The following is a 27133-nucleotide window of genomic DNA, read 5'->3' as shown; positions in this document are numbered from 1 at the left end:
ACTTGTGTACTTACTATTTCTCATCACTGGAAAAAACGATTAAGAATTTCTCGACTCTAAAAAAAAACATAAGAGTGCAACCTACGCCTCTTTTATCTCCCCCTTTTTTAGCTGGTGGTATTGCCTTATCATATTGGGATCTTTTAAATAAGCATATATTATATATTCTTTCCCTCCAAGCACTTACCAGTTTACCATTTGAAAAATACTACTCCTGAAGAACCGAGCAGACGTAAATAAGGATAAAAAAGGCAATGTCTCTCCTAATTAACATTTTCTTAATAGCGAGTAGAGAAATACGACAAATAGACGAGGTAGTAGTGTAGTACATATGTACACACATCCTAACGTCTATTCTTGATCCAAAATTTATGGGAATTGAATGCACAAGGCTTGGAAAATTGTACACATATCTTGAACTTCAACAACTCTCTGTTGAAAAAGAACAAGTCAATACGATTTCCAAGAAATTGCTTCTAGATTCAGTACTAAACTATCATGTGAATTATTCCGCAAACTATGCAGCTCAAAATGCGCCACAAAAACTCACAAGTCACATTACCAAACTGGGATTAAATAATTAAGTGCATCTAAACCTTGAAACAAGACTATATTATAAAAACACAAAAAATGCATATGTCAATCTTAAAGCTGGAAATCTGCCAGTCGCCCTATAAAAACTATAAACAGCAAGCCTTGGATTTTGGTGATGAAATAATTACTATATAGTTAATGAAGTTAGAGTTCTTGGAGCTTCCTACAAGGTCTAGCACCTGCTATAGTAATTTATCATTGACAATAACATAAAGACCTATAAAGTTACCGGTTTCAAAAAAATAACATAAAGACCTATAATTAAGTTCATAGATGAACTAATATGATGCAAAAGGACCAAAATATCCATCATGCAGCACGAGGCGGATCTAGGGTAGGTTCTATGAGTTCAACTGAGTTCATTGCTCTCTTCTCGAAGTATATATACATATGCAATAAAATTTTAAGATGTACACATAAATAAGATCACACTCATTCTGGACCCACTAACTCTAGATATTAGATTCGCCTCTGCATGCAACAGAGGAACTTCATCACCTAGTAAGGCAGGAGCAGAGCCAGCCTTAAAGCTACGGCCTATGGGTTCAGCATAACCTAGTAGCTTTGCCTCAGACCTAGTAATTGTATTAAAATTTTATTTAATATTGATAAATAATTTACCTAGAACCCAATAAGCAAAAAGGTTTGTGGTTCAATACCCATAAATTAAAAATCCTACCTAAGCCTTTGTAGTAAGGATAGTAGAGGTATAATCCATCTGAATTAAGGGTGAAAATGCTAGTTAAAGCCAGCGGCGGATTGCGAACACCCTTAGCAAAAAATTACAGTGTATATATAGGGTAAGTTTTCTATGTTTATGTACATATATTAACTTTTGAACACCCTAAATAAATGTAAAAGGTTAGCTTTAAGCAGTTCAAGGTGTTCAAAATTGTCATGTGTCCTAGGTTCGATTCCCATTGACAACATTATTTTTTATATTTAGCTTTTGTTATTTTTTTCAAACCCCTGAGTGAAAATCCTGAATCCGCCACTGGTTAAAGCTTAAGAAAAGAACACTTGCCCTGCTGAATATATATAAAATATATAACCATTTAGATTATTTTTTTCAAACCCCTGAGTGAAAATCCTGGATCCGCCACTGGTTAAAGCTTAAGAAAAGAACACTTGCCCTGCTGAATATATATAAAATATATAACCATTTAGATTATTTTTTTCAACTATAACCATATAGATACCAGCACCATACTTTTGCATCATCTTCAACTTTAAGGGTATCAAAAACTTTGATTGTCCAAAAGAAATACTCATGGACTCACCTCATAAGCCAAGGCATCTTTCCCCAAATCTGTTCTTTTTCTTCCTTCTTGTGTCCTCAAATCTTATAACTTTTTTCATTTCTAACGCCTTTAAGAACTCTTCTTGTTCATTATACCAACAAACATATAGTTCCATTTCCACTGCTTCATCATTTAATACTCCTATCCCTTTAGTTGTTGAGCCAGCAACTAGAGATGATGATGTTCAAATATCTGATCTTCCACCTGAGTTCCTTGCTTTCACATCTCCACACAAACTACCATTTGGATTCAACACAAACTTTGATTCTGACAAAATCATCCCTCCGGTGGGGCGCCCGTGCACCATGTTTCCGGATTTACTTCGTCGTTACATGTCATACAATGTCAATGGTTCTTGCCCTGATGACGAGCTCCTGGCACAGAAGCTGCTTCTCAAAGGTTTGCGTTAAGAATTAAGAAATTGTTAATGTGGAAAGAGACCATTCATTGTAAATATTAGGAAAGGTTTATACAGTCAGACCTCTCTATAACGGCGTCGTTTGTGCAGTGCTATAGGTAAATGCAGTTATAGAGAACATATACTATAGCATAACACGAAAAGCCGGTTCCAAAGAAAACTTGATCGTTATAGTGAAATGTTGTTATAGAGAAATCTGACTGTATGTATAATCCCTACAGTTGTGTAAGTAGGAAAAGGAATTACGAAATTCGTTCCTCAAAATCTCTTGTTTCTTTTTTCTTTACAGGTTGTGAGCCTCTCCCTCGCCGCAGATGTCGTCCTGCTTCTCAGCAGGAATATGTTGAGCCTTACCCTCTTCCTGAGAGTTTATGGACTACACCATCGGATTCATCTGTAGTTTGGACAGCATATACATGCAAAAGCTATGAATGTCTTATCATCAGGATGAAAACTCAGAAAGGATTTGATGATTGCAAAGACTGCTTTGATCTCAATGGCAGAGAGAAAAACCGTTGGTCGTCGACAAAGGGAGCTGGCCTAGACTTCTCTATTGATGAAGTACTAGCGGTGAAGAAGCCTGGTACAATCAGAATAGGGCTTGATATCGGAGGCGGTGTAGCTACGTTTGCTGTAAGAATGAGAGAAAGGAACATAACAATATTAACAACTTCAATGAATCTCAATGGCCCTTTCAATACATTTATAGCATCAAGAGGAGTCGTACCTTTGTACATAAGCATTTCACAGAGACTTCCTTTCTTTGACAACACACTGGATATAGTGCACTCAATGCATGTGCTGAGTAACTGGATACCAACAACACTACTTCACTTCTTGTTTTTCGACATCTATAGAGTGCTTCGGCCTGGTGGGCTGTTCTGGCTTGACCATTTCTTCTGTGTTGGTGAGGAATTTGAGCAAGTCTATGCTCCCCTTATAGAGAGCATCGGGTTCCATAAGGTCAAGTGGATCGTAGGGCGAAAGATGGACAGAGGGCCTGAGCTGAATGAGATGTACCTTTCAGCACTGTTGGAGAAGCCACTCAAGAATTCTTGGTGATAGTATTAGATGTTTATTTTACTTTCTTACTTTGATAGAAATAGAAGACATGAAAGGAGGAGGTGATTTTTTTTTTTTTTTTTTTTTTTGTTTAATAAAGTCATGAATTCGTTTCAGATGACATCTCCAGATATAAACTAACAATTTGAGTAACTTGAGTATGATTTTGTAATGTTTGTGGCTAAACCATTTCCAAGCAATAGTTAAAAAAGCTTCATAAACTCCGCCTGTGTGAGCTCGCTCACATTGCCGGTCCCAAGCCCGGATAAAGGAGGAGGGTTGCCGAGGGTCAATCGGAAACAGCCTCCCTACCCAGGTAGGGGTAAGGCTGCGTACATCTTACCCTCCCCAGACCCCACTATTGTGGGATTACACTGGGTAGTGACCAAGTTAAAAAAGCTTCATAGGCACAGCATAATGTCCTGAATGACAGGTTATCCTTAAAAGACTTCAGTTACAAAACTTCTTGTGTTTAGATGTAGTATCATCCCGAAGGTACCTTACAGTCGATCATTGTTTTCTGGGTATCATGGGGTTGGCTATATGAATGAAGAAGTGAGGATTCATACAGCCGACCGCAGCTTGTTTGGGACTGAGGCGTAGCTGTTGTTGTTATCCATGGTGAAACTACGAGACTTAAGAGTTTATGGTAGTAGGCTCCATCAAAAGCATCTTGACAATTCAAAACAAAGGACACCCTTCTGAAGTTCACATGAATAGGAGCCTAAGAGTAGACTTTAAATGTTTTCTGCAAGTTATGGTTTTTTAACTTGGAAGTTTGCCTTAATTGAATCATGTAAAGGAAAATAAGAAATTCAATTTGGCTTGCATTATTAGCAAGTGATATATTTTGCTGGTATATACTTGTATAAGTCAAACTGGAATAGATAAGCTGCATAAATTTATTTGTCGTTTGTCATATTGTTAGCAAGTTATATATCTTGCTAGTGGATGCATCACCACTCAACGAAAAATCAAATTCCAATTCCTGCTCGGCGTGAGTAAGTCTTGAAATGAAGGTTGGCTCAAGACCAAAATCAAATAACAAAATTTTCTAGTCATCCCGGCATAGACAGTAAAATGACCCTATGGAACATCTCCAGATACTGAAGACTTCTTGAAAAGTCAATCTACGTGAAGTATACAAGGTGCTCGACTTCCATCATCTTATAAAATACTTTCTATTCCACATATATCATTTACCCAAGGAATACCAGCAAGGACTTGGAATTAAGAAAACAAAATGTTTGGAATTGGTTCGACCTTTACAGAGAGCTGAATTAGTAGAAGGCTCCCTTGAATGTGTGTATATAGAATAATGGTTAAGCTGACTGTTGATGGTTAGTGGTGAAAGACTGAAAATCCATTTTATGGGCACCACTGAAAAACAATAGAATAACATTGCAGTAATGGCAGAATCCTGCCCCAATGACTGGCTTCTATTGCAAAATTTAGACTTCATTTTACAACAACATAAATTGATAATGCAAGGTACAAGTACCAAATCACTACAAAACAACACTCGAGACGCTTAAATTGCTACAGCCGGTAAATTCCTCATATGCAATATCATCACTCAGCAACAGTGAGTGACTACTAGAGATTTTATTTCATCTTCAACTTGGTTGACAATATCTACACACCACAAAGCTGCACAGGGTACTATATATCGACAAGGTATTCTTAAGTTGTTTCACTGATCAAGTACAACTTCTGACCATCACAAATCATATCTATGTCAAGAATTTTACCTGCATCTTCTGATAAAATACAAGAGCCAGATGGGAAGTTGAGTTGTTCTGTAGCTGCAGCAACGAGCTCTTCCATACTCGTAGGTACCCACAGTACAACACCATGTTTCCTGACATCCTTTGACTCCCATGGGTGGAAAGGGAATACAGTACACTTCCGCGGGTGCATTTTTTCTGTTTTACACAGAGATTATATGGTTAACAAGCTTGAAATAGCTTACCAAAAAAAAAAAAAAAAAAATTTGTGTAAGTAACAATGTAGCTGGTGACGAGGAACTTTAGTTTGGTGATGGTGTTGCTTCTGCAATACCTGAGATGTCGTGTGAAACACTAGGGAATTCCGATATTTTAGCTGATTTTGCTTCTTCCAGAACCTTGATCAATTGATTGTTTCCACTCAGTCTAGCTTCATCAACTGGAGTATTTCCCCATCTGCAATATATTAGGTTTCCTTTAGGTTTTAAGAGGCTAGCCATATTTGGAATATGGGTATAGCTATGCACAATGCAGCTAGTACACTGTAATGTTTTGAAAGAGCAGCCATGACGCAATTCACTTCAGTTGGCCTGTAAACTTGAAGGAAAGAAACTGCACCAAGCTCAAGAAAAGAATTGACCAAGCATCTAATATGGTCAGCATGGAAACAAAACTACTCATGTGACGAATGATCATATATGATTCAAGGCATTTTAGCTTGAACTGGGATGGACTAGACAACAATCTCATCTAGGTCATGAACGAAATTTTAACAAAACAGGTTTCACCTCAAGAAAATTGTGCCAGGATATCCTCACATTTGAGAAGTCATTCTCATTCTTGATCTGCCTCTATTTCATTTGGTCGATGACAGGAAACATATGAAAAGCCATCAGTGCAAAATTCGAATTAAATGATACAAAAATTCAGAAGTTTATTTCGAAAGCATTTCATTTTTTACATGATGCCTCATATTCTCAACATTTCATTCTGAAATGCCAAAGGAGAAGGTTAAAGATCTATTTTCCCATTTGACTGAAGAACATAGAAAGCTTTCTCAAATGATTAAGAATAAGCAAGCATTGATGTAATCTCAAATCGATTGGGTATTATATTCAAAAATAGCAAGAGGAAAAGTTATTTAGTAGCTGTCAGGATAATCATCTATAAAAAGATGATTGTAACTTTTTAAATGCCACAGATGATAAAAACAAAAAGTTGAAAACCTTCCAACCACAAAATGAAATTGTGAAATAGAATAAGAATAAGAAGCAGAAAGGTCCATTGGTTAGAGGATGCTAGATTCAAGAACCTAATTACGCCTCAATCCCAATCTAGTTGGGGTTGGCTAAATGACCAGATGAAAAATTCAACAATAATCAAGAAAAAAAAAAGTTACTCCCCTCAATGAATCCCCAAATACTGATGCAACAATATAAAGTAAATATTGTGTTTCCCAACATGGTAAGCACGCTAGTCTACGTTACAAGTTATGACAAAAGGTAGCTTGCTCTAAACTAAAGTTCATACTCTTTAAGAAGTGACTACAGTAATATAGCAATAAAGATTTAACTGGTACCTGTCTTTTGAGAAAACTGAAGCACCAGCTCCTAGAAGCAATCGCGCCATCGCAAATAATCCTTGAGAAGCCGCTACATGGAGTGGTGTCCGGTAATCATAGTCTTTGGAGTTCGGATCAATACCATTAGACAACAGCCTTCGTAGTAGATCTGAATCCCCTTTTGTAACCAGCGTACACAAGAAGCTACCAGCATTTTCAATCTCCAACATAGCACCTTTCTTAACAAGTAATGAAGCAACACGATCATGTCCATTCTTGATAGCTTCAAGGAGCGGTGTGTTGCCAAAGTTGTCTATTTGACAAAAATCATGAGTTGCAATAAATATTTGAGAAGAAGGAAGTTCACCGGTCAACTACAGGTTTTAGAACTTACCTGAAGCATTGAGATCGACATCTTCTTGGATAAGGAAAAAAGAGATGTCTTCATATCCTCTGGATGCTGCAAGATGCTGTTCATAAACAAAGCCTTGATTAGGAATAATTTTTCACTCTTTTAAAATTCAGCATTCTTTTAGAATCGTTCTTTTGAATATTTTTCTTAAAGACAGAATCAGTATGTTGATAGAAGCAGCATCTGAACTTCAACTAATAATGCCTGCAGAGTTTCAATCTGGAATTCCTTATTGATTAACTCATATTTGTAGAAACAGCTAAATGCTACCAAATGTGCTGCATGATTTACAAATTTGCATACGCAAGAAAGAAATTCATGAGCTTGGAAAACAAACAACACATTATGAACAAAGAGTTAAGGTCCACTCATGGACTGAAAAACACTCAAATGGCTGTTGATTTCACAAGAGTTCAATAGTTACTCAGAAAATAACAATTTTTCAAAGAATCATCAAGAAGTAACGAACCAGAAAAGCTATACGTTTCTATTGGCTAAGACCATACCAGAGGTGATCTTCCATCATAATCTTTCTTGTTGGGATCGGCTCCAGCTCGAATCAAACTCTTCAGCTGGTGCAAATCACCATGATAAGCTGCACTATTCACTTTCAAAGCAAGCTCAGCCTCTTGTTTCCCAATGTGGAATGTTATATCTAACTCCAGTTCTTTTACACGAAGATCAGAATCCTTTCCCTGTCAGTTAAGACTGCTTTAAGAACTTTTGAGTCCATAAGTATTAATGCAAAAGCAGTTAATTTCCAAAAGGATAACAACAATTAACATATATTAACTTACTAATCCAGATGTACTTTTCTAGTCAAATCTTGTACAATTGTACTAGTAACAAGAGAGAATAGAAGCCATAGGTGGTATGGGTGAAGAATAGCATGCCACCCAAGACAGATTACCTCTAGTAAGTTAGTCAAGATTCTTCTCCCATCATGAAAGTAGATCTCCAAAATATTTGAAAACGACTGCTTATCAATCCGTATGAGTCTGCATAGTTCACAAACACGAACAGTATATGGTTGTGGAATGTTGCAAAGAATGGATATTTCTCCGAACGAGCTATTAGGCTCAAGAAGTGCTACTTTCTCTTCTGACCCATCTTCCCCTATACCAATTTCCTCCTGGATCAAAATAACCACAATGAGTCTAGCAGTATCAGCTGCAGCTCGATGCCAAACATGAATCGATAAGTCAGCAGTTGTAAGATTTGCAGAAGTTTTGGAGCAATGGAAACTAGAGAACAGGTACACTGCTATTTCTCTCAATTTTCTAGAGTTTCTAATAACACCATCACAGTCTAACAATTTCCCAGCTACAGTTAGTGAATTCAACAATAGATCCAGAACTAGTGATATTAATAAGGTTTAGAAACCTAAGCTAACATGAGGTAGAATAATTTTTTAAGGCATCAAATGAATATAAGCTTATTACTACATAAAAGGTTACAATAGAAAATTCTGAACGTGGCAGAACAATTTACCAGGACACCATGACAGACAAAATAAAGTTGGTCCACTGCATGCCCCTGTTCCATGATCACTTCTCCTGGAAGGAAAAATTCTTCACGCACTCGAGTTACCTGAATTTTTTTCACAAAAATCAGCCCTCAGTGCTATATTTACTTTATCTTCTTTAACGGGGCCCCAATCAAAACCAAACAGAGAGACGTGAGGAGGCAAGCATCCAAAGGTGTACTAAAAGAGGAGAGAAGAAGCACGCATGTCAAATTGTTTCTAATTTAGCGGAGGGTGACAATGCAGGTTGATGAGGCAGAAAAGCGTGTCTGCATGCAGAAAACAACCATGAAGTTACCAAGGACCAATTCTACAAATACGTTATCAAACTAGGATCCCAACCTTTCTGTCCTTGGGTGCATGTAAAATGTGCAATACAATTTAACTAAGCAGGCGAAGTTGAAATAAAGACGAATTATGTAAGCTGTTCACAAAATTCAGAATATGAGCAACTCTGGATCTTAGATTAATAGCTGACTCATTGTGGAACATATGGCGTGGTCTATTTTACTTCCTGCTTCACTGGCCAGTATAGCAAATAGATAAGGATCTTACAAGGCATCAGATTCTAGAGGTTGTGGCAAAATATCTCGTATAATATCATCGATTTCAATTAGAGTGAAATTGAAACAGACCTCTTCAGAAAAGAGAAAAGGATAGAAACACTGTTTTGCAATTAGATAATCAATCATTGACAAAAAAAGTATACTTACAATTTGACTTATGAATTCTGAGGAGCAGTCCCTGAAAAGAGGAATATTTTCAATGCAAGACTGATATAACGTCTGGGATATCTGCAAAAAGGTTGACATATTTGTTATGTATTGCTGAAAGAATGTTATATGCATCAGCAATGAGAAGGAAAGGTCAAAATAAAAGGCAAGAATAAATACTAACTTTAGAAGCGCTAACAAAGATGGTTAATATGCTTTTTTACAACAAAAGAAATTCCCAACTAAATAAACCCCCACCCAAAAAAAAAATCATGCACAGTGATCTTGCTTCTTTTAGAGTCACAATGTCTGATTTTTTCTATCCCGTGACGGATCCAGAGGGGCTCTGTGGGTTCGGAAAACTTACCGCATTCTGCTCAAACCCTATTAACAAATCCCAAAATAGCATAATCAAATATTTGCTTTGCCAATGAATGATCTCTCGCGACAAAATTATGGAACTGGACACTGTTCTATGGTCGTGAAATTCCTTGTCACATAAGTAATGACCTGCAGGAATGGTGTACAACTGCCCGGCCACATATATATACACTTACTTGTGTGTGTATGTGCGTGAGAGAGAAAAAACAATATAAGCAGAATTAGATTTATAGTTCAGAACCCACAGCGTCTAAATTATAGATCCGCCACTTTCTTTTACATACCTTGTATTCTCGCCATCAGTAACAAAGGAAAACTAACTTGTAATTAACTCTATGGACCAAATATAGCACCGTAAATTGAGGAAAATGGAAAAGAAACCACACAATTCAAAGAATTCAAACTAGCTGATTCTAATGTCCCAGAGTATTTGAAATTTAATGAATATAAAGCAAACTGCTCGCAGTGAGTTACATGAAGATTTTTCCTTTTGTTTATTTACCTTGGCACGAATTGAGATGGGAAGCTCCTGGAGAATGGCTCCATCAGTGTCAGTGCTTTCATATTGTAATCGCAAGTGATCTTTAATTTGATTACGAATATCCCTTCCGAGTCTATTTCTGTTCATATAGTTCATAAGATCTGTCATTTTATCCCTGTATCGCACAGTTTTTGTTCCCTTGACAATCAGTGCTGTCATGTTACCAATCAAATAAGCACCAAGAATCATGTCAAAAGAGACATAAACCATTACGAATATCATTTCCCTCAGATTGACTGCATGTATGTCACCATAACCTGTAGGACAGAAAGACATCTTCTACTATTAGTAGTAGGAGTGCTTGCACATCCAGAAAAGGTATAAAAAGAAGCTACGAGTTAAAAAAAGAATGGCCAAGTTAATAATTATCATGAAGAAAGAAGAGAAACCTTCCTTCAAAGTGTATGAGTACCACTCCAGAACCAACAGCTTGCTTCTTTTTATGTAGCATTTCAACTAATTTCTTCTAGTTATATTATTCCCATTACCCAAAAAAGCATTTTTATGTTGTTCGTCTCTTTCACCAAAAACAATCACTATGTTAATCCAAAACTATTTAAAAGCAGCACCAACCTTATGAACATCTATATTTATCTGTCAATCATTCAATATGTATGATTACTCAACTTTACGGTGCCAAATCGATTATTTGTAAATAAAGATAACTGGACATCTCGAAAAAAGGATTTTGAGTTCAGCTGGGTGTCACGCATTTAGTTTTTTTTAAAAGGCTCAGGACATGCATAAATACTGGATTAAACGGATAAGAGCAATTATTTAGGAAAACATAAAGGTATAAAGGTTATCGCTTCCTTAAAGGATTAGAATAGATCTAAAAGCCAGTTATCACATGGACCTAATATAACAAGCACCTAACACTCTCAGCCAAACTTTCATCACATTTACCAGTCGCACCTCATGATTAGTTTGTACTATTTCAGACCTGCAGTTGATGATACTTCTATTATTCAGACATCTGATTCAGGTATTTATGTATGAACTTAATCTATTCCTTAGAAGATAAAAATGAATAGAAATTGGAGAAAAAGGTTTCAGTTCTAGTCCTGGATGTTAAATGCCACATGTTGAATTTCAAACTCAGGGTTTGAGAACTTTATAATTGTGAATGAAATCTGAAGAGTCCCACATCGGTGCTTCAAGGTATGGGTGGTCTCTTTAATATGGCTTGAGCAATCCTCACCTCTTGAGCTAGCTTTTGGGGTTGAGTTAGGATCAAGATCCATTTCTTTACAAAATCTAGAGACACAACTCATATCATATGACAAAAAATAAGAAGCATCTTTACAAGCAAAATGTTGCACCTTCCATTTACAAATACTAATTAAAACAACAGGTATAAGGAGAAAAGGACAAAGACAACTTGACAGCAAACACTAAACTGAAAAATTATCTAGGAGAGAGGGCATAAAGCCCAGGCATAAAAAACCAGTTCCCAACTTTAATCGTGGGTTGTTGCTCGAACAGTCACAAGAAATAACTAGAAGTCCATTTTATAGAGGAAAACAACTGAATATGGTGAATCGTCTAAGTCGCTTATTGTGGACAATATATCATCAGCTTTTTAATCATCTCCAATAGAAGTGGAATATACTTTTTCAGATAATTACGACAGTGAATCTGAAAGAAAGCAATAGACATACCCACAGTTGCCATAGTGATGATGGCAAAATACAGAGAAGTGATGTACCGCCTCCAGAGATCAATATGTCTAAAGTCTGAATAACTGTAGTCTCCTAGGGTCAAACTCCCAATCCATGTGTAGCCTTCTTTCTCTGGAGGCAGAGTAGTAGCCAAAAAGTAAAAGATGCAAGCTGCCGTATGCGTGCAATAGAGTTCAACAGCGATAAGTTTTAAAATCCTAGTAAAGAGATAATTGATCCGAATATCTTTCTCCATCTTCGTGAAAAATTTAGTAACTCTACGCACCCTGCTCAACCTAATCCATAAAAGGTATCTCACTCCCTCACTTTTGCCAGCAGCCTGATTATTCAAAAAGAACAGCTTTAGTCAGAAGGCATCTACTTGAACCAAGTATCTAACATGAAATGCAGGTATTAACCCGTTTTAAAATTGTCCTCTTCACCAAGGGTAAAACTAATAGGAAGTAAAGTACAAACTGCAGCCCCACTTCACTAACTGACAAGAAAGTTTTGATTTATCTTTACTAGGTTGCATTGAAGTTTATGGAGAGGAGCATATTAAGACAAGTGAGTTTTCTTCTAGTAGAATTATGCCTCTGAGCCTCTCAAGAATGGATGCTTACATGCACAAGCTATGAGGATGTGAACAAAAAAGTTTAGCAGCAAAACAAGTTTATCAATCTCCAAAACTTTAAATGAATGTCATCCAACACTATTTTTATTCCTCCCTATTGTTGTTTTCCACATTATCATATTCTCTCATAACTGCCAAATACTGGTTTTGTTTGCATGTTCTAAAACATTTGGTGGATGTCCAAATCAGGGGCGTATGTAGGCTTAAACGTGGGGGTTCAATTGAACCCCCAACTCTCGACGCGGAACATAAATTTATGTGTAAAAAATTATTAAAATTACAATAAATACTCCCTCTGTTTCAATTTCTATGAACCTATTTCCTTTTTAGTCCGTGCCAAAATGAATGACCTCTTTCTTAATTTGGAAACAAATTCACTTTATGAAATGATTTACAGCCACACAAATATTCAACACTTATTTTGAACCACAAGTTTCAAAAGTCTTTACTCTTTCTTAAATGTCGTGCCTAGTCAAATGGGTTCATATATAAATTGAAACGGAGGGAGTAGTTGATATGAACCCATAACTTTTAATACAATGGGTTCAACTAAAAATCTTAAAAGGTTGAACCCTTAAGTTTAAATCTTGGATCCGCCTCTGGTCCAAATTAAGTAAAAGATTGACCGATAAAATGGTGCTAGCAAATTAAAAAGCATGTTAAAGAGAGGACGTTGGAGAGAATATACCTTATAAATGTTATCCCACGGCATGCAACTGAGAAGATCCACGATAAAATGAGATTTCAAGTACCTGCAACGAGGGAAAATCAGCTAATTTACTTAAAGGCATACCTTCTGTTGCATCCCTCTTCGGTGGTGGATTCAGAATTTAGACGTTCAGAATTTGAGATGAGTTCTGAAATGTATGTCTATTTTTTCTATATTCGTTTTTAACACATATATGCAAGATTCGACCATGAAACACTAGGTTCTGCCCAACCTGTGAAACCATGTAGGATCCATCACTATCCCCTCTTGTGCAAATAGTAAACTAGGATGGAAAAGGGGACTCACCGAAGAGCAATAGGCGTTCGTTTATACACGATCTTGTAGGTCTGGCTATCTCTGTAGGCTACAAAAAATTGCAAGACTATGTCGACAAGAAAAGCTATTTGACCACAAATGTCCAAGAGAAAGAGGTTCCTCGGCAGTCCCTTGAAGAATGCAAACTCCATTGGTGTAAAAAAAGATGAATATATCGCCCAAATCAGGATAAACTTCTCCCATAGCTTATACCACCTGCATCAAGTTTTCTAGATCATCAGTTGTAAAACATTAAAGAAATATTCCGGAAAGAGACTTAAAATGATAGGAAACCACTTCTGGCGCGAAAACAATGGAATTGAGAAAGCAACTGATGATGCAAATGAAAACTCTCATAACACATGCAAATGTGCCCTCTTTACATCAGTTAATGATGCACTTATTACAAAGAGGAAAAAGTTAGTTATTAATACAAGATTATCAAGTCAATCCGTTTAACTTTATGAGCTTGTTTATGAGTTTAAATTTTTACCTAAAAGATAATTATACATAAATGTTGGTAATAAAAGTCTAATAGTCTGAAAATAAGATACTGCAACATATTATATGCACTTATAGTGTGAAAAAAGAAGAAGTTGTGTTATAATTATATAGCACTTCTTTCCTGTTTATTTGTCCCTCTCCCTTATACTAAAAATAGATAATTCTTTTTACCTGTCCATTTTAGTAAATCAAGATAGTTTTATTATTTTCTTTCAATATAGTTTTATTATTTTCTTTCAATATTCTTTTTATTAGTATCAAGTAACTACATAAAGTACTAGCAGTCAAACTTAGATTTTCAAAGCATAATTAATAAGAATAATTTAGTAAAACAAACCTCTAATGAATAGTTGTTAAAAGGGAGTGTCAAATCAATAAGGACCCAGTAAAAAGGCATGGAGGGAGTGTAAGTAAAATCTAGGAACTTTTATTACTATGATATACTCCTTCCGATTCAAAACAAGTGTCCACTTAGCCTTTAGCACGCCCCTTAAGAAAATACTAACTCTTAAAAAAAATATGTATTTTGACTAAACCACCTTTAATTAAATACTAACTAGTTAATGTAGTTTCTTGGTTACATAAAATTCACTTATCTAAATAGGGGTAAACTTGAAGAAAATAATTAATTTCTTCTTGATTACTAATTTATTTTGAACCAAAATAAAAAAGTTAAGTGGACACTTATTATGAATAGGGGGGGAGTATTTCTCTTTATAATATAAGTTTTGTAAACATTAGTTTTTTTTAACTTAACGCCACTGCTGTCAGGTCAGACTTTATAGTTCCTCCTCCAAGCAGCAACCCCTTCCACCTTGTCAACCCCCTGGCAGCTATTTTTTCATCTCACCCATAATTCTCGTGTTCTTCTTCTGCTTCTTCTGATTTTTCTTAAGAGTTTAAATTATATATGCATGGTGTAAAAGATATTCTTGCGCAATCAGATCACTTATAAGTAATTGCGCATAATCACTATAACAAGCATTAATTGGTAACTTGATACAAACAGTAACTAACATGTTATTAAAGGCAAAACTTCAGTAATAATGTAAAAAATCTATAAACTATCAATGTAAAAAAACATGTTTAAGCATATAAACCAACCATGTCAAATTTACAAAGCTAAACCAGATTTCCTAAAGGAAAAGGTCCAAATTAACCTCTTCATTATACAGAAAATCTTAAATTTATCATATGTTATACTTTGGGGTTATTCATACACTTACGGTTAACAAATCATCTTGTATTTATTTTGACTTTATTTTTTAAACGTTTTGAGTCAAATTAAGACGAACGAATTGAAACGCAATAGTACTCCCTCCGGTTCAAAAGAAGTGTCTACTTAACCCTTACCACGCCCTTTAAGAAAATACTAACTCTTTAAAAACTATACTCCTATTTTGACGAAACTACGCTTAATTAAAATTTCTATATTACAATTAACTTGACACATTAGATCTAGTCAATTGGGACTTAATAAAGACAAATATGAAAAAATAAAGTTAGTTCCTTCTTGATTATATAAGCAGACACTTATTTTAGACCAAAATAAATAACTATGTGGATACTTATTATAAATCAGAGGGAGTATTAGAGGGTGTCTAGATTGGCTTATTTTAAATGCTTATCGGCTTTAAGCTCTTTTTTACTTGTAGTGTTTGAAAAAGATAAAAAGTATTTTTAAGCACTTATTACTTTTAGGCCAAAAAAGTACAAAATAAGCTAAAATCAAAAGTTAGATATTCCTAACTTATACTTTTAACTTTTACTCCCTCCATCTCATAATAAGTGTCACCTTACCCAAAAACACGTATATTAAAAAACCAATAATGTAATGTGAAGTTTACTAAATTATCCCTACATAATAAAAATAAATACTTTTTCCTTTTGATTAGAGCATGCATGAATAGTAATCCTTTTGATATTGGTAATCCAACAATACCAAATTATTATGTGGCTTGTCCAATCATCATTTAGATGTTACTTTAACTTTTCGGCTTTTGTCTAAGGGTAGATTTGAAAAAAAACTAGCTAATTTAGGTCTTTATTTCCTAAAGTAACACTTATTATAAGATAAAAATTATTGGCTAAGATGACATTTATTATAGGACGGAGGGAGCAACTTATAAGCTACTTTTAGTAGGCGTGTAGACATGCGATTTCATCTCATGAGATGAAATTAGCATTTGGACATGCGATTTCACTCTGATTTCATCTCATGAGATGAAATCCCAAATCATCCAAAAAGGCATGATTTGGGAAGTTGAAATCATGATTTTAAAAAATATAAATGTAAAATTTGACCCATACGTTTATATTTTGTAAAAAAATTCATAAGTTGGTAGATATATTTACCAATCATGTTTACCAACCATAAGTTGGTAGATATATTGTTCATGCCATGTGGGAGGATTATATTAAAGAGTAGTTCATTACTATTCATGTTAAATTTTCTTTTTTATTGAACTAAAGTTTGATCAATTGATATTGTATTTTTTAGAAAGACCTTCTCGTAGCGTATTAATTTTATTATGAATTATGATTTACTCATTTGGTAAGATTATATAAGAATTGGAAAAAATTTAATGATTTTCACAACTTATGAAATTTTATATTTATAAAAAAATTACAATTTAAAAAATTCAAACTGCATGTCCAAACATGATTTCATCCCCCATATGGATCATGTACAGATGGCTCCTTAAAAAGTGTAACCCAAACTCCCTCTTCAGTCAAGCCAATCTCACTAAAGCGGCTGAGAAATGAGAAGTCACAAATGTTGCTTTCAGGTGCAGCAGTAACATGATAGGTCGGCCAACGTGGGGCCGGAGAGAGAGATAGGTTATAGTTGGTAGCTTATTTGCCACCAATTATTTTTTTCTTTTTGTCTTATTAATATTGAAACATCTTTTCTGGCTACAACTTAAACCGCGTACACATGTTCCTGCAGAAATTTGGCCCGTTTGTCCATAGGTAAAAAAAAAAATCACTTTTTTTTAAAATAATTTTTGAAATTATAATTTTTGATAAAATATAATTATAAAAAAGTGAAAAAAGTGAATTTTTTTTTAAAAATAATTTTTTTGAGTTTTTAGTATTCCGGAATACAACTTCAAGTTATATTCGAAATTCTCATGGCCTAACGCTAATTCCAGAATAAAGTGAATAATTCTTATGGCCAAACGGGAGCTTTAATTTCATTGAACACGCGAGTCATGAGTGTAATGCGATTTGCGAATTTGTGCTTTGCAGTACAGATAAATTTTATACAGCTATAGACTCCAACATAAATTTAGTGTTCGTTATAGTTTGGATGGCATATTTGTTATAGAATTTGTATTAGCATTCAATTGATTAAACTATTTAAAAGCAAAAAACTTTCTAAAAATAATTATACTTGTTATTTAATGATCTTTACATTGTTAATCTTTTCACATAGTTTATATTATAATCTCTGCATAAATAGTAAATGAACAAATGGATACATTTTTTCCCATGAGAACGCTAAGCACTAAATACTATTACTCCCCTCTATCCCATTTATGATTTGAAACTTGTAACTTCAATAAGCCATATGAATTTATATGACTCTCCGTTATCTCATTAAGTGCAACATAAAATGTGGAGTATCAAATTAATTTTAAATAAAGTAATTTTTTGATAAACTAAAAATAAAAATAAAATATCATATAAATTGGGACCTAAAAAGCACTCCTTAAGTGACTCTAAACACAGAGTTTAAGAAAATAAAGGGAGACTTTTGAATCTTGTGGTCTTAAATTAAAAATGTATGTTGTCTTCTAAATCTTGTAATTTTAAATTTGTCATGTAGAATATTGGAATTGAAAACTTACTACATATAGAAAAATATACTCTTGTTAGTACAGACCAAAAAGAAAAATAATATACTTAAATTAGTAGGGTGAGAGTATAACTTATATAGAACTACTAATTGAAGTACGAGACATAAGAGATAGCAGTAATCAATAAGTACTTGTGTTCTCTTTTAATCTGTTTAGGTCTTAGAGCCCGTTTGGATTGGCTTATTTTTTTAGCTTTTTTGAGCGTTTGACTAACCAGCTTAAAGCCATTTTGTACTTAAAATAAGTCCAAAAAAATAATTGAGCCTGTTTGACTTAGCTTATCTAAAGCAACTTATAAACTAAAAATAATTTATAAACCAAAAAAAATAAATTGAGCTGTTTTTTTAAGCCCATCCAAATAAGTTCTTAAAATGTACTACATTAATTAAGTGTATGTTTTATTAAATTATCCTCTGATACATTGAAAATTTAAATAGGAGTATGTGAGTAGCACTAGTTGTAATTAGAAGTGTCAAAATGGGCTGGCCCAACCCAACTCAGCCCTAAAGGGCCGAAAAATTAAATGGGCTAGGACGGACTGACCCTTTTATTGAAGGGTCTACAAAATGACAGTCCAATCCAGTCCTAAGCGGGCCGCGGGCTAGGACGAGACAGTCTTTTAAGTTTTTTCATCTTCAGAAATAACATTTTCTAAGTGATTTTTGGTACAATTTGAACATGAAACTTTTGCAATATGAAATAGAATCTTATACCATACATTCTTGCGCAAATTCATATCATAAAAGAAAAAATTCAAGAGAACAAATATAAATTATTATTTTTAATCACTAATTTAGATCACGTTCAAAAGAATTTAAACATAATATAAATTCTAAGATTAAAAAGGATTACTCCAGTTTCTAATTACTACTTAGTAGTAAGTACATTCTTTTTTCTCATTACTTTTTATCTTTTTGTTTAATTTACTTATATTTTTTAAAAATTAATTAATTTATTAATCTTTTCGAAAACAATCATTCTACCTTGATAGGAGTAAGATCTGTGTACATTCTACCCTCCCCACACCCCACGTTGTGAGATTTTACTGGGTTTTTGTTATTTCTAGCCTCAAGGGCTTGCCTCAGCCCAACCCTAGAGGCCGACGGATCAAAAGAGGCTGGACTTTTGAACCTCACTTCTATATAGGTCAAAAAAATCTTAATTTAACTCTATTTAAATAAAGAGTTGGTTGGGTTGGACAGGCCTGGCCAAAGACAACTCTAGTTGTAATCAATGGTCTCTAGCCAAACTGGCTTATGTTCTCCCTAAACCCAATGAATGTGCACAGGTCTGCTGCACATCCGCGAAATCCTCACCGGCAATGACGCATATCTCACACGAAAATGATTCTTCTCTTGACACCCAAAAATGACAAGCCGCCGTTATCTTTTTTTCTCGTGAAGGTACCCAAAAATTAACTCCTCCGGTAAACAGCTTGCTACGATCAATAAATCTCACTAATCATATAAATCTATTAAATTATAAATTGCAGTGGTCTTGTGAAAACACCATATACGTGCACGTCTTTACTAATCTAATATTCACAATCAAACTAATCAAATACATATCACGTAGGACATAGAGTTAATGGTCAAAAACACATCCTAACTAACACCTTTTCGCTAGTTTCATACCCTCCAACAATCCATTATTTCCTTTTCATACTTAAACTATCACTCCGTTTATATTAAAACACACATCGATGCTAAGTTGGCCAAATATTTATTCTCAATCGATAATAGACACGTGTAGGCTAAGTCAACATTGAGGTGTGTTTTAATACAAAAGAAATATAAATAAATTGAATAATAAATTGTTGAGATATGAAACTCTAAAAAAAATTATAATTTAAATGTGTTTTTTATCATTTAACTTTACATATTAAAGTAAAGCTTAATACAACGAATTTCACCATTTTCATAATTTTAACTTGAGACTTTTTCATTCTTAGCACCTGAAACATTTTTAATTAATGATCAAAAACACGAAACAGTACGACGAAAATTCGTTACTGCTGCATCCAGAGAGTGAGAAGAGTACCTGTCATCGGGATAAATGAGGAAACTTTGCGAGATGCCTCTGAGGCCATTGATGCCTCTTAGGACGTTTTCCCTGCTAAACGTGGAGGGACTACTACTGGAGTCGTTCTCCATCATCGTTAATCGACTGTTACCAGTTCTCAACGATTTCAAACTATCTTTTCTCAAATCCTCCATTTTATACTCTCTTGATGAATGTCTTCCATTCCTCTCATCTTCCTCCATTAATTCTCTCCTCATCGACATATCAGATCGATTTCACTGTGTCTGTTACTCACACAGAAAACTCGAAAATATTGCTATTTTGGATTGATTTCTCTGTTTTTGCAGAAACTGAATTGATTTTCTTCGAATCTCACTGTATCTGTTACTCTTCTTCCCACAGTAAACACAAAATCATCTGGAAAATCCAACAAGTACAGCTAATTTGGATTGATTTCTCTGTTTTTGCAGAAATCGAATTGATATTCTTCGAATCTCACTGTATCCCTTACTCTTCTTACAAAATCATCAGGAAAATTCGAAAGTTAAGCTAATTTGGACTGATTTCTTTGTGTGTATGCAAAAACTGAATCGGTTTTCTACGAATCTTACTATGTCCGTTACTCTTCTTCCAAAAGCAACAATAAACACAAATCATGAGAGAGAGAAAAAATTGAAAATTAAGCTAATTTTGATTCATTTCTGAACTGAATCTATCTTCTTAGAATCTTACTGTCTCCGTTACAGTAAACACAAAATCATCAGAGAAAATTGAAAATTCAGCTAATTTGGATTCATCTAGTATCTCTTTAAGCAGAAACTGAATCGATTTTCTTCGCAATATAATGTGAAATCCGTTTTTCTCAAAGTAAACACAAAATCATCGGGAAAAAAATCGATCGTTCTGCTAATTTCGATTCATCTTTCTGTTTATGCAGAAACTGAAAGGATTATCTTCGCAATGTCAAATCCGTTGACTGATGATCTTAGCTTCATAGTATTGAACTTCTAGAAAGTTCTTCAATGTATGAATAGGTAAAGAGAGAGAAATATAGTTGGAAAATGTTGATTTTATGAGAAAGTTTAACTGAAATTTTCCGAATCTATGGCTATTGGATAGACAGATTTATATGAGAGTGAACTTTTTGGCTAAAAGAAGGTAGGAGGGAAGGTATTTATAGGAAACTGAGTAGGCGTTTGGCCACAAAAATCAAATATTTTGAATTTTTGAAGTTGGAGCTGAAAATAGAGTTGTATTTGTTTATAATCGTGTAGATTCATATTGTGTGTATTACTATATGTTGCTTTATCTGTTTTATATCTCGATATTTTATTATCTTATTTTTCTTATAATCCTGCATTGATCACGTTTTTATAGCTGAAGGTCTATTGAAAATAATCTCTTTGTCCTACAAAGGTAAAGGTAAGTTTTATTTATATCTTATCCTCCTAAAGACCCACTTATAGTATTATATTGGGTATATTGTTGTTGTTGTTGAATGTACTGAAAGTAGAAAAAAAATGAAAGAAGAAAAAAGTGAAAGTTTCAAGTTGTATTTGAATTTTCAAGGCCAAAAAATGATTTTCAAATAAAGTGAAAAGAATTTTCGGAAAAAAAATTGAATAATTCTCATGGCCAAATGATTTCTAAATATAATTTAAAGTTATATTTGAAATTTTTATGATTAAATATTGATTTTAAATAAAGTGAAAAAATTCGGGAAATATGAATAATTCCATTTCCAAACGGTTCCTGAAACTCTGCTGCAATTCTTTATTCTTATCTACTACTATGCGTTATTAAATAATCTAAACTACTTTTAGTAAATTAAAAATTGAAATTTGACGTTACGTGTATACAAACAGTTGTAATAATCATACAGTTGTACTCTTAAAAAGTTAAAATAATACATGGGCCTCTCCTATTTTACGTGTCAAGATTTGATTGGTATAAAATTCAAAAATGTTTTTTTTGCTGTCACGCCCCTAAACTATAGCGTGGAAGGTGGAACAAGTTGAATTGTCGGATTTGAACCCTACAAATTGATTCCTTGAGTTAGAGCCTGTTTGGATGGGCTTAAAAAAAATTGCATTCAGCTTATAAGTTGCTTCAGATAAGCTAAGTCAAACAGGTCAAATTATTTTTTTAGGCTTATTTTAGCACAAAATGGCTTATAAGTTGACCATTCAAACACTCAAAAAAGTTGAAAACAGCTTATAAGCAACTTATAAGTCAATCCAAACGGGCTCTTACTCTGAACAAGAGAATACTTTAAGCGGGATTTTGAGTAGACAAGAAAATTGTGTATAAAATTCAATTTTTTTAACCTATATTGATATAGACTTAGCCGGATTATCATGTAAATTGAGATTCGAAGTTTATTGGAGGAACAGTTGAGCTTGTAGCTCTCAGGTAAGTTAAGGCTTACTCTTTTAATGGGGAATTTCATTAGAACCCTCATGATACCATGATTCGTGAAATTCATATTCTATGTCTTTTTATGCTCAATTATTCAGTTGACTCTATTCTAATTCATTATGACTTTATATGAAAACGTGATGGTAATATATGCTTATTTGTATCATCACTCGTTATGTGTCTTGTTATGATACTAATGTTAGGTTTCAACATTCATTCATACATTATTGAGTCACATTCATACGCGAGAGCTATCCGGCCTTCCCTTACGTGAGTGCCATGATTAGCTACCCACATGCTCGTATGGGCTATTGTTTGCTGGGGAGATAGGTTAACACTCCCCGGGCCCTTTTCGTGTTGCAGATCTCATGTACGCAGGGCCATTAGGTGTACCTCAATTTCTATTACAATTTAACTAGTACCTTAAAGTTCCAATTTCAGTTATTTGCTTACATGTTTAGCTTACAGTTTAAGTCTTCAGTCTATTAGTATTAGTTTTCAAACCTTGAATTGTTTACATGCTTTATGTAGATCTGTTTTCTTTGGTTACATTTATCCCAAAAGCTCTCGTTCTACCTTATTAGGAGGTAGCCTATGAAACCTATTGGATATCTTTCAGAGGTCCTTAGCTGTTTAGGCATGTCACGGCGTGTGACAGGTGTTAAGTATGCATGTGACTAGGAAGCCGTTTAGACATGGTTTGAAACCATGAGATGAAGCCATGATTTGAAATCATGTTTGGACATGCAATTTGGATTTCATAAGTTGTATTTTTTCTTATAGACATAAAAATTCATAAGTTGTGAAAACTATCAAAATATTCTCAATTCTTATACAATCTTACCAAATGAGCAAGTCATAATTCATAACAAAATTAATACGCTACTAGAAGACCTTTCTAAAAAATATAACATCAATTTATCAAACTTTAGTTCAATAAAAAAGAAAATTTAACATGAATAGTAATGTAACTACTCTTTATTATAATCCTCCCACATGGTAGACATAAATAAAAGTTGGTAAATGGTTGACGGGAGTAATTGTTAAAAATATCTACCAACTTATGTGTCTATTTTTACAAAATATAAACTCATTAGTCAAATTTTATATTTAAAAAATTTGAAAATATGATTTGAAATCATGAAATGAAATGTATATCTAAATACTGATTTCTTCTCATGATTTTAAATTGCATGTCCAAATGCCTACCAGACATAAATGGTCTAGCCTCAATTGATGTGCTCATTCACCCCATAGTTTTAAATTGTGTAATTGCTTTTAAGCTGCTAGAAATGATTCGACTTTATCTACTAAATTAAGCCTTAAAAAAAGCATATTAGTTGTCATATTTGGATATTAATCTAATGAAGAACCTGACTAGCTAGTAATCAGACAAAGTCAAAACTAGATCCAAAATATATTTAAAATGGAAAAGGGCCAAATATTCCATGTACTATTGAAAAAGGGTTAAATAGACCCTTCGTTATACTTTAGGTCTAAATATACCCTTGTTGTTATACTTTGAGGTCATATATACCCCTTCTCCGTTAAAATTATCCAAAGTGGACACCAAATCTGACGTGGCACTAACAATTCAATGTCGTAGCACCACGTGGCATGCCACCTCACCACTCAATTCATTTACCCCTCTCTTTCCCCTTTTTCATCCACCATTACCATCTCCTCTCCCTTCACAACCACCATCACCATTAGTACCACCATCTCCGCCTTCACTCCCTCTAAGAAAAAGGAGCATAAGTAAATGTACTAACACAAAACTTAATCCTAATTGATTAAAGAAAACCCCAACGAACTCAGGCCACTGATATTCCAACTTTAAGCCAACAAAACAATTTCAGTAAACCCCAAATATAGTATTGAAAAGGCAAAACCTTGAATGGGATGTTGAAGAATCTGGTACTGAGCATGAGAGTGTGATTGAAGAGAATGAGAGTTCGTCGTAACAAGTTTGTTTTCAATTTCTTCTATTAATAATTGTGTTTTGTGAAAATCTCAATTCAATTTAATAGCTCTGTAATTCGGTATTTGTTTTTGAAAAAATGAGAATTACTGTTACAGAGAAGGGAAGGTTGGAGAAGTTTTGTACAGAGACAGGTACAAAACTTATTTAATCAATTAGGATTAAGTTTTCTTAGAGGGAGTGAAGGTGGAGATGGTGGTACTAATGATGGTGGTGGTTGTAAAGGGAGAAGAGATTATAATGGTGGGCGAAGAAAGAAAAGAGAGGGGTAAATGAGTTGGGTGGTGAGTTGGCATGCCACGTGGTGTCATGTCAGATTTGGTGTCCACTTTGGATAATTTTAACGGAGGAGGGGTATATTTGATCTCAAAGTATAACAGCAGGGTTATTTAGATCTAAAGTATAACGAAGGGTATATTTAACCCCTTTTCAATAGTACAGGGGTATATTTAGCCCTTTTCCGTATTTAAAACTAATGTCCCACCTGACACATGGAATGGTACCCTCTCTATTCCTTTCTATTCTTTATTTTAGTCAAAAGTCATAGATAGCCTCTTAAACTTTGCAACATTTTTTTTGGGTACCTAAATCGAGAATTGTACCTATTGGGTACCTAAACTAGTTCGAATTCGATCCCATTGGATACCTTTTCCACAATAATCAACAAAATTAGGAGAGTGTCTTACACTCTCCATGACGTGGCAACTTTGTCAAATGAAAACATGACACGCGGCGGCAGGATCCATCATAATAATTAAAAAATAAATTATACAACCCCCCCCCCCCCCCCTTCCCCTCATTTTCATCTCCGGCCGCTGCTCCCCCACCACTGGCCGCCGCACCACCACCCGCAGCAGCCATCCGCCCACCCCACTAACAATTATTCCCCTTTTCTTCCTTCATTTAGGTCCACCAATGCCTTTCCAAGATCCACTCCTCCTTTCATATCCCTTTCTTTCCCCTCTCCTTAGGATCCCTTTTTACTTCTTCACCGTCAAATCTGGCGACGGCCACCGTTGGACCACCACTAAAATTATGGTCCTTTAATCTTTAAAATTCTTGCTAAATATAAGTTAATCAATGAAAGGTGAGAATGCACACTTCATAAAAAAAAGAGTGCTAACAGTGGTGAGACAAGAGAGAGTGTTAACAGTGGTGAGTCTCCATTTTTTCCGGTGAACAAGATGGTGATGGTGATGGTGCTTTTCAGATTTAGAAAAAATAAAAAAAATGGTGATCAAAAGAAACATCTAATTCACAAATTATTTTTATAGAAAGAATCAAAAGAAACAAAAAACAAAAGAACAAAAAAAAATTGAAGAAGAGAAGCAGTGGTGGAGAAGACGAAGAGGGGTGAGGGGAGGTGACTGACGGGCTGTCCAGTTTTTAGTTTATTTATTTATTTATTTATTTATTTAATTTAAGTCATATTTTAAAAGAGGTAAGCTTTCAACCAAACAAAAAAAAATTATTATTGAAGAGTACTTCACGTGCCCAAGGAGAGTGCATTTCACTTTTTTTGCCACATCAGCAAAAAGTATTTATGTGGTACAAATTCAGACTGGTTTAGGTACCCAATAGGTACAACCCTCGGTTTAGGTATCACAAAGGAAAATGTGACAAAGTTTAGGGGGCTATTTATGACTTTTGCCTTTATTTTATATAGACAACTTCGTGGAGTACAACAAACAAATAAATCATATTGGCTGCTGGCTGCTGGCTGAATTGCAAACCAAGCTTTCGATGAATTGTGTGATAAAGAAGCAATTGGTCTGATAATGTTGTTCTTGCTAAATTATATTAGCAGAAAATGTCTCATGATCAATAAAAATTTAATATATAAAACTGGCACTATTACATAAGAGGCGGTTCTAAAATTTGAAGGTTAGAGTTAAAAGCTTATATGATCACTCAAATTTGGATAATTAGCCATCATAGTCACTCAACTTTATTTTGTTTTTCAAAAGTCACTCAACTTTGAGTAAATGACTTCTATAGTCACTCGACTTTGTTTTGTCTTCCAAAAGTCACTCAACTTTGGGTGATTGGCCTCCATAATCACTCAACTTTGGGTAATTGGCCTTCATAATCATTTTAGCCGAAAATATAATTTCCGGTACATATTTAGTGAAGTGGCAGTTATAATTTTTTAAAATATCTTAAAAAATTTAAATCAATAATTATATTTATTTATTTTGGATCCAATTCATCATAATTCGTGCATATAATACTAAAGTTTAGGATATCATTCATCATTAACACATACAAATAATGAACTTAGACAATATATCAAGTAATATTACAAGGCATAACACAACTAAAAATTTTCCATTTTCCTATTGAATTTCCCACGCCCAAAAATGTTCAGTGGCTATTACCCACTAATTGTCGGTGAAAAAAAATCTAAATAGTAGTGTTTTCACACTGAAATACTATGAAGTTTCCCAGCGCTTCAATGGGAACCTGTTTCCTACCATGTGTTTTCCCGGTGAGCTAGTTCGGTGGAATTTTTTTTATATACTACAAATTTCTCACTGAATGTCTGTGGAAAAATCCTTTGTTTCTAACAGTGTAAATAATAATAAAAATTATTCTAAGAATATAAAATTCTATCAAACTAAACAAGTGAGCTATAAATTCAATTAGCCTAATTGTCAGCAATACCAATTGAAAGTTCATATTACCCAAAATTGAGTGACATTTAGAAGACAAAATAAACTTGAGTGGTTATAGAGGTCATTTACCCAAAATTGAGTGACTTTTCAAAGACAAAATAAGGTTGAATAACTAT

At 34.2% G+C, this 27133-nt stretch overlaps 2 protein-coding genes across 4 annotated transcripts; one reads left to right on the top strand and one right to left on the bottom strand.

Annotated features, from left to right (window-relative positions):
- The first annotated feature begins 1231 nt into the window (after positions 1-1231).
- Positions 1232-3767, top strand: LOC132640563 (probable methyltransferase At1g29790). The gene is made up of 2 exons (XM_060357188.1): positions 1232-2294; positions 2603-3767. The coding sequence occupies exons 1-2, from the start codon at positions 1865-1867 to the stop codon at positions 3373-3375; spliced, it is 1203 nt and encodes a 400-aa protein (XP_060213171.1). The 5' UTR covers positions 1232-1864; the 3' UTR covers positions 3376-3767.
- Positions 3181-21101, bottom strand: LOC132640562 (potassium channel SKOR-like). 3 transcript variants are annotated; one of them, XM_060357185.1, is made up of 14 exons: positions 19962-21101; positions 13546-13770; positions 13219-13282; positions 11897-12236; positions 10197-10492; positions 9314-9394; positions 8567-8665; positions 7986-8207; positions 7582-7770; positions 7058-7133; positions 6682-6976; positions 5437-5558; positions 5127-5300; positions 3181-3318 (listed from the first exon to the last, which is right to left on the bottom strand). In XM_060357185.1, the coding sequence occupies exons 1-14, from the start codon at positions 20204-20206 to the stop codon at positions 3278-3280; spliced, it is 2469 nt and encodes an 822-aa protein (XP_060213168.1). In that variant the 5' UTR covers positions 20207-21101; the 3' UTR covers positions 3181-3277. The 3 variants fall into 3 exon arrangements, with proteins under 3 accessions (XP_060213168.1, XP_060213167.1, XP_060213170.1); XM_060357184.1 differs by lacking the exon at positions 3181-3318 and having other exon boundaries at positions 4777-5300; XM_060357187.1 differs by lacking the exons at positions 3181-3318; positions 5127-5300 and adding an exon at positions 5891-5953.
- Between the last annotated feature and the right edge of the window lie 6032 nt (positions 21102-27133).

This window comes from Lycium barbarum, chromosome 5, assembly GCF_019175385.1.
Source record: "Lycium barbarum isolate Lr01 chromosome 5, ASM1917538v2, whole genome shotgun sequence".
Lineage (NCBI taxonomy): Eukaryota > Viridiplantae > Streptophyta > Magnoliopsida > Solanales > Solanaceae > Lycium > Lycium barbarum.
Note: the sequence above shows the minus strand (reverse complement) of the source record. Positions and strands in the feature narration are given on the sequence as shown.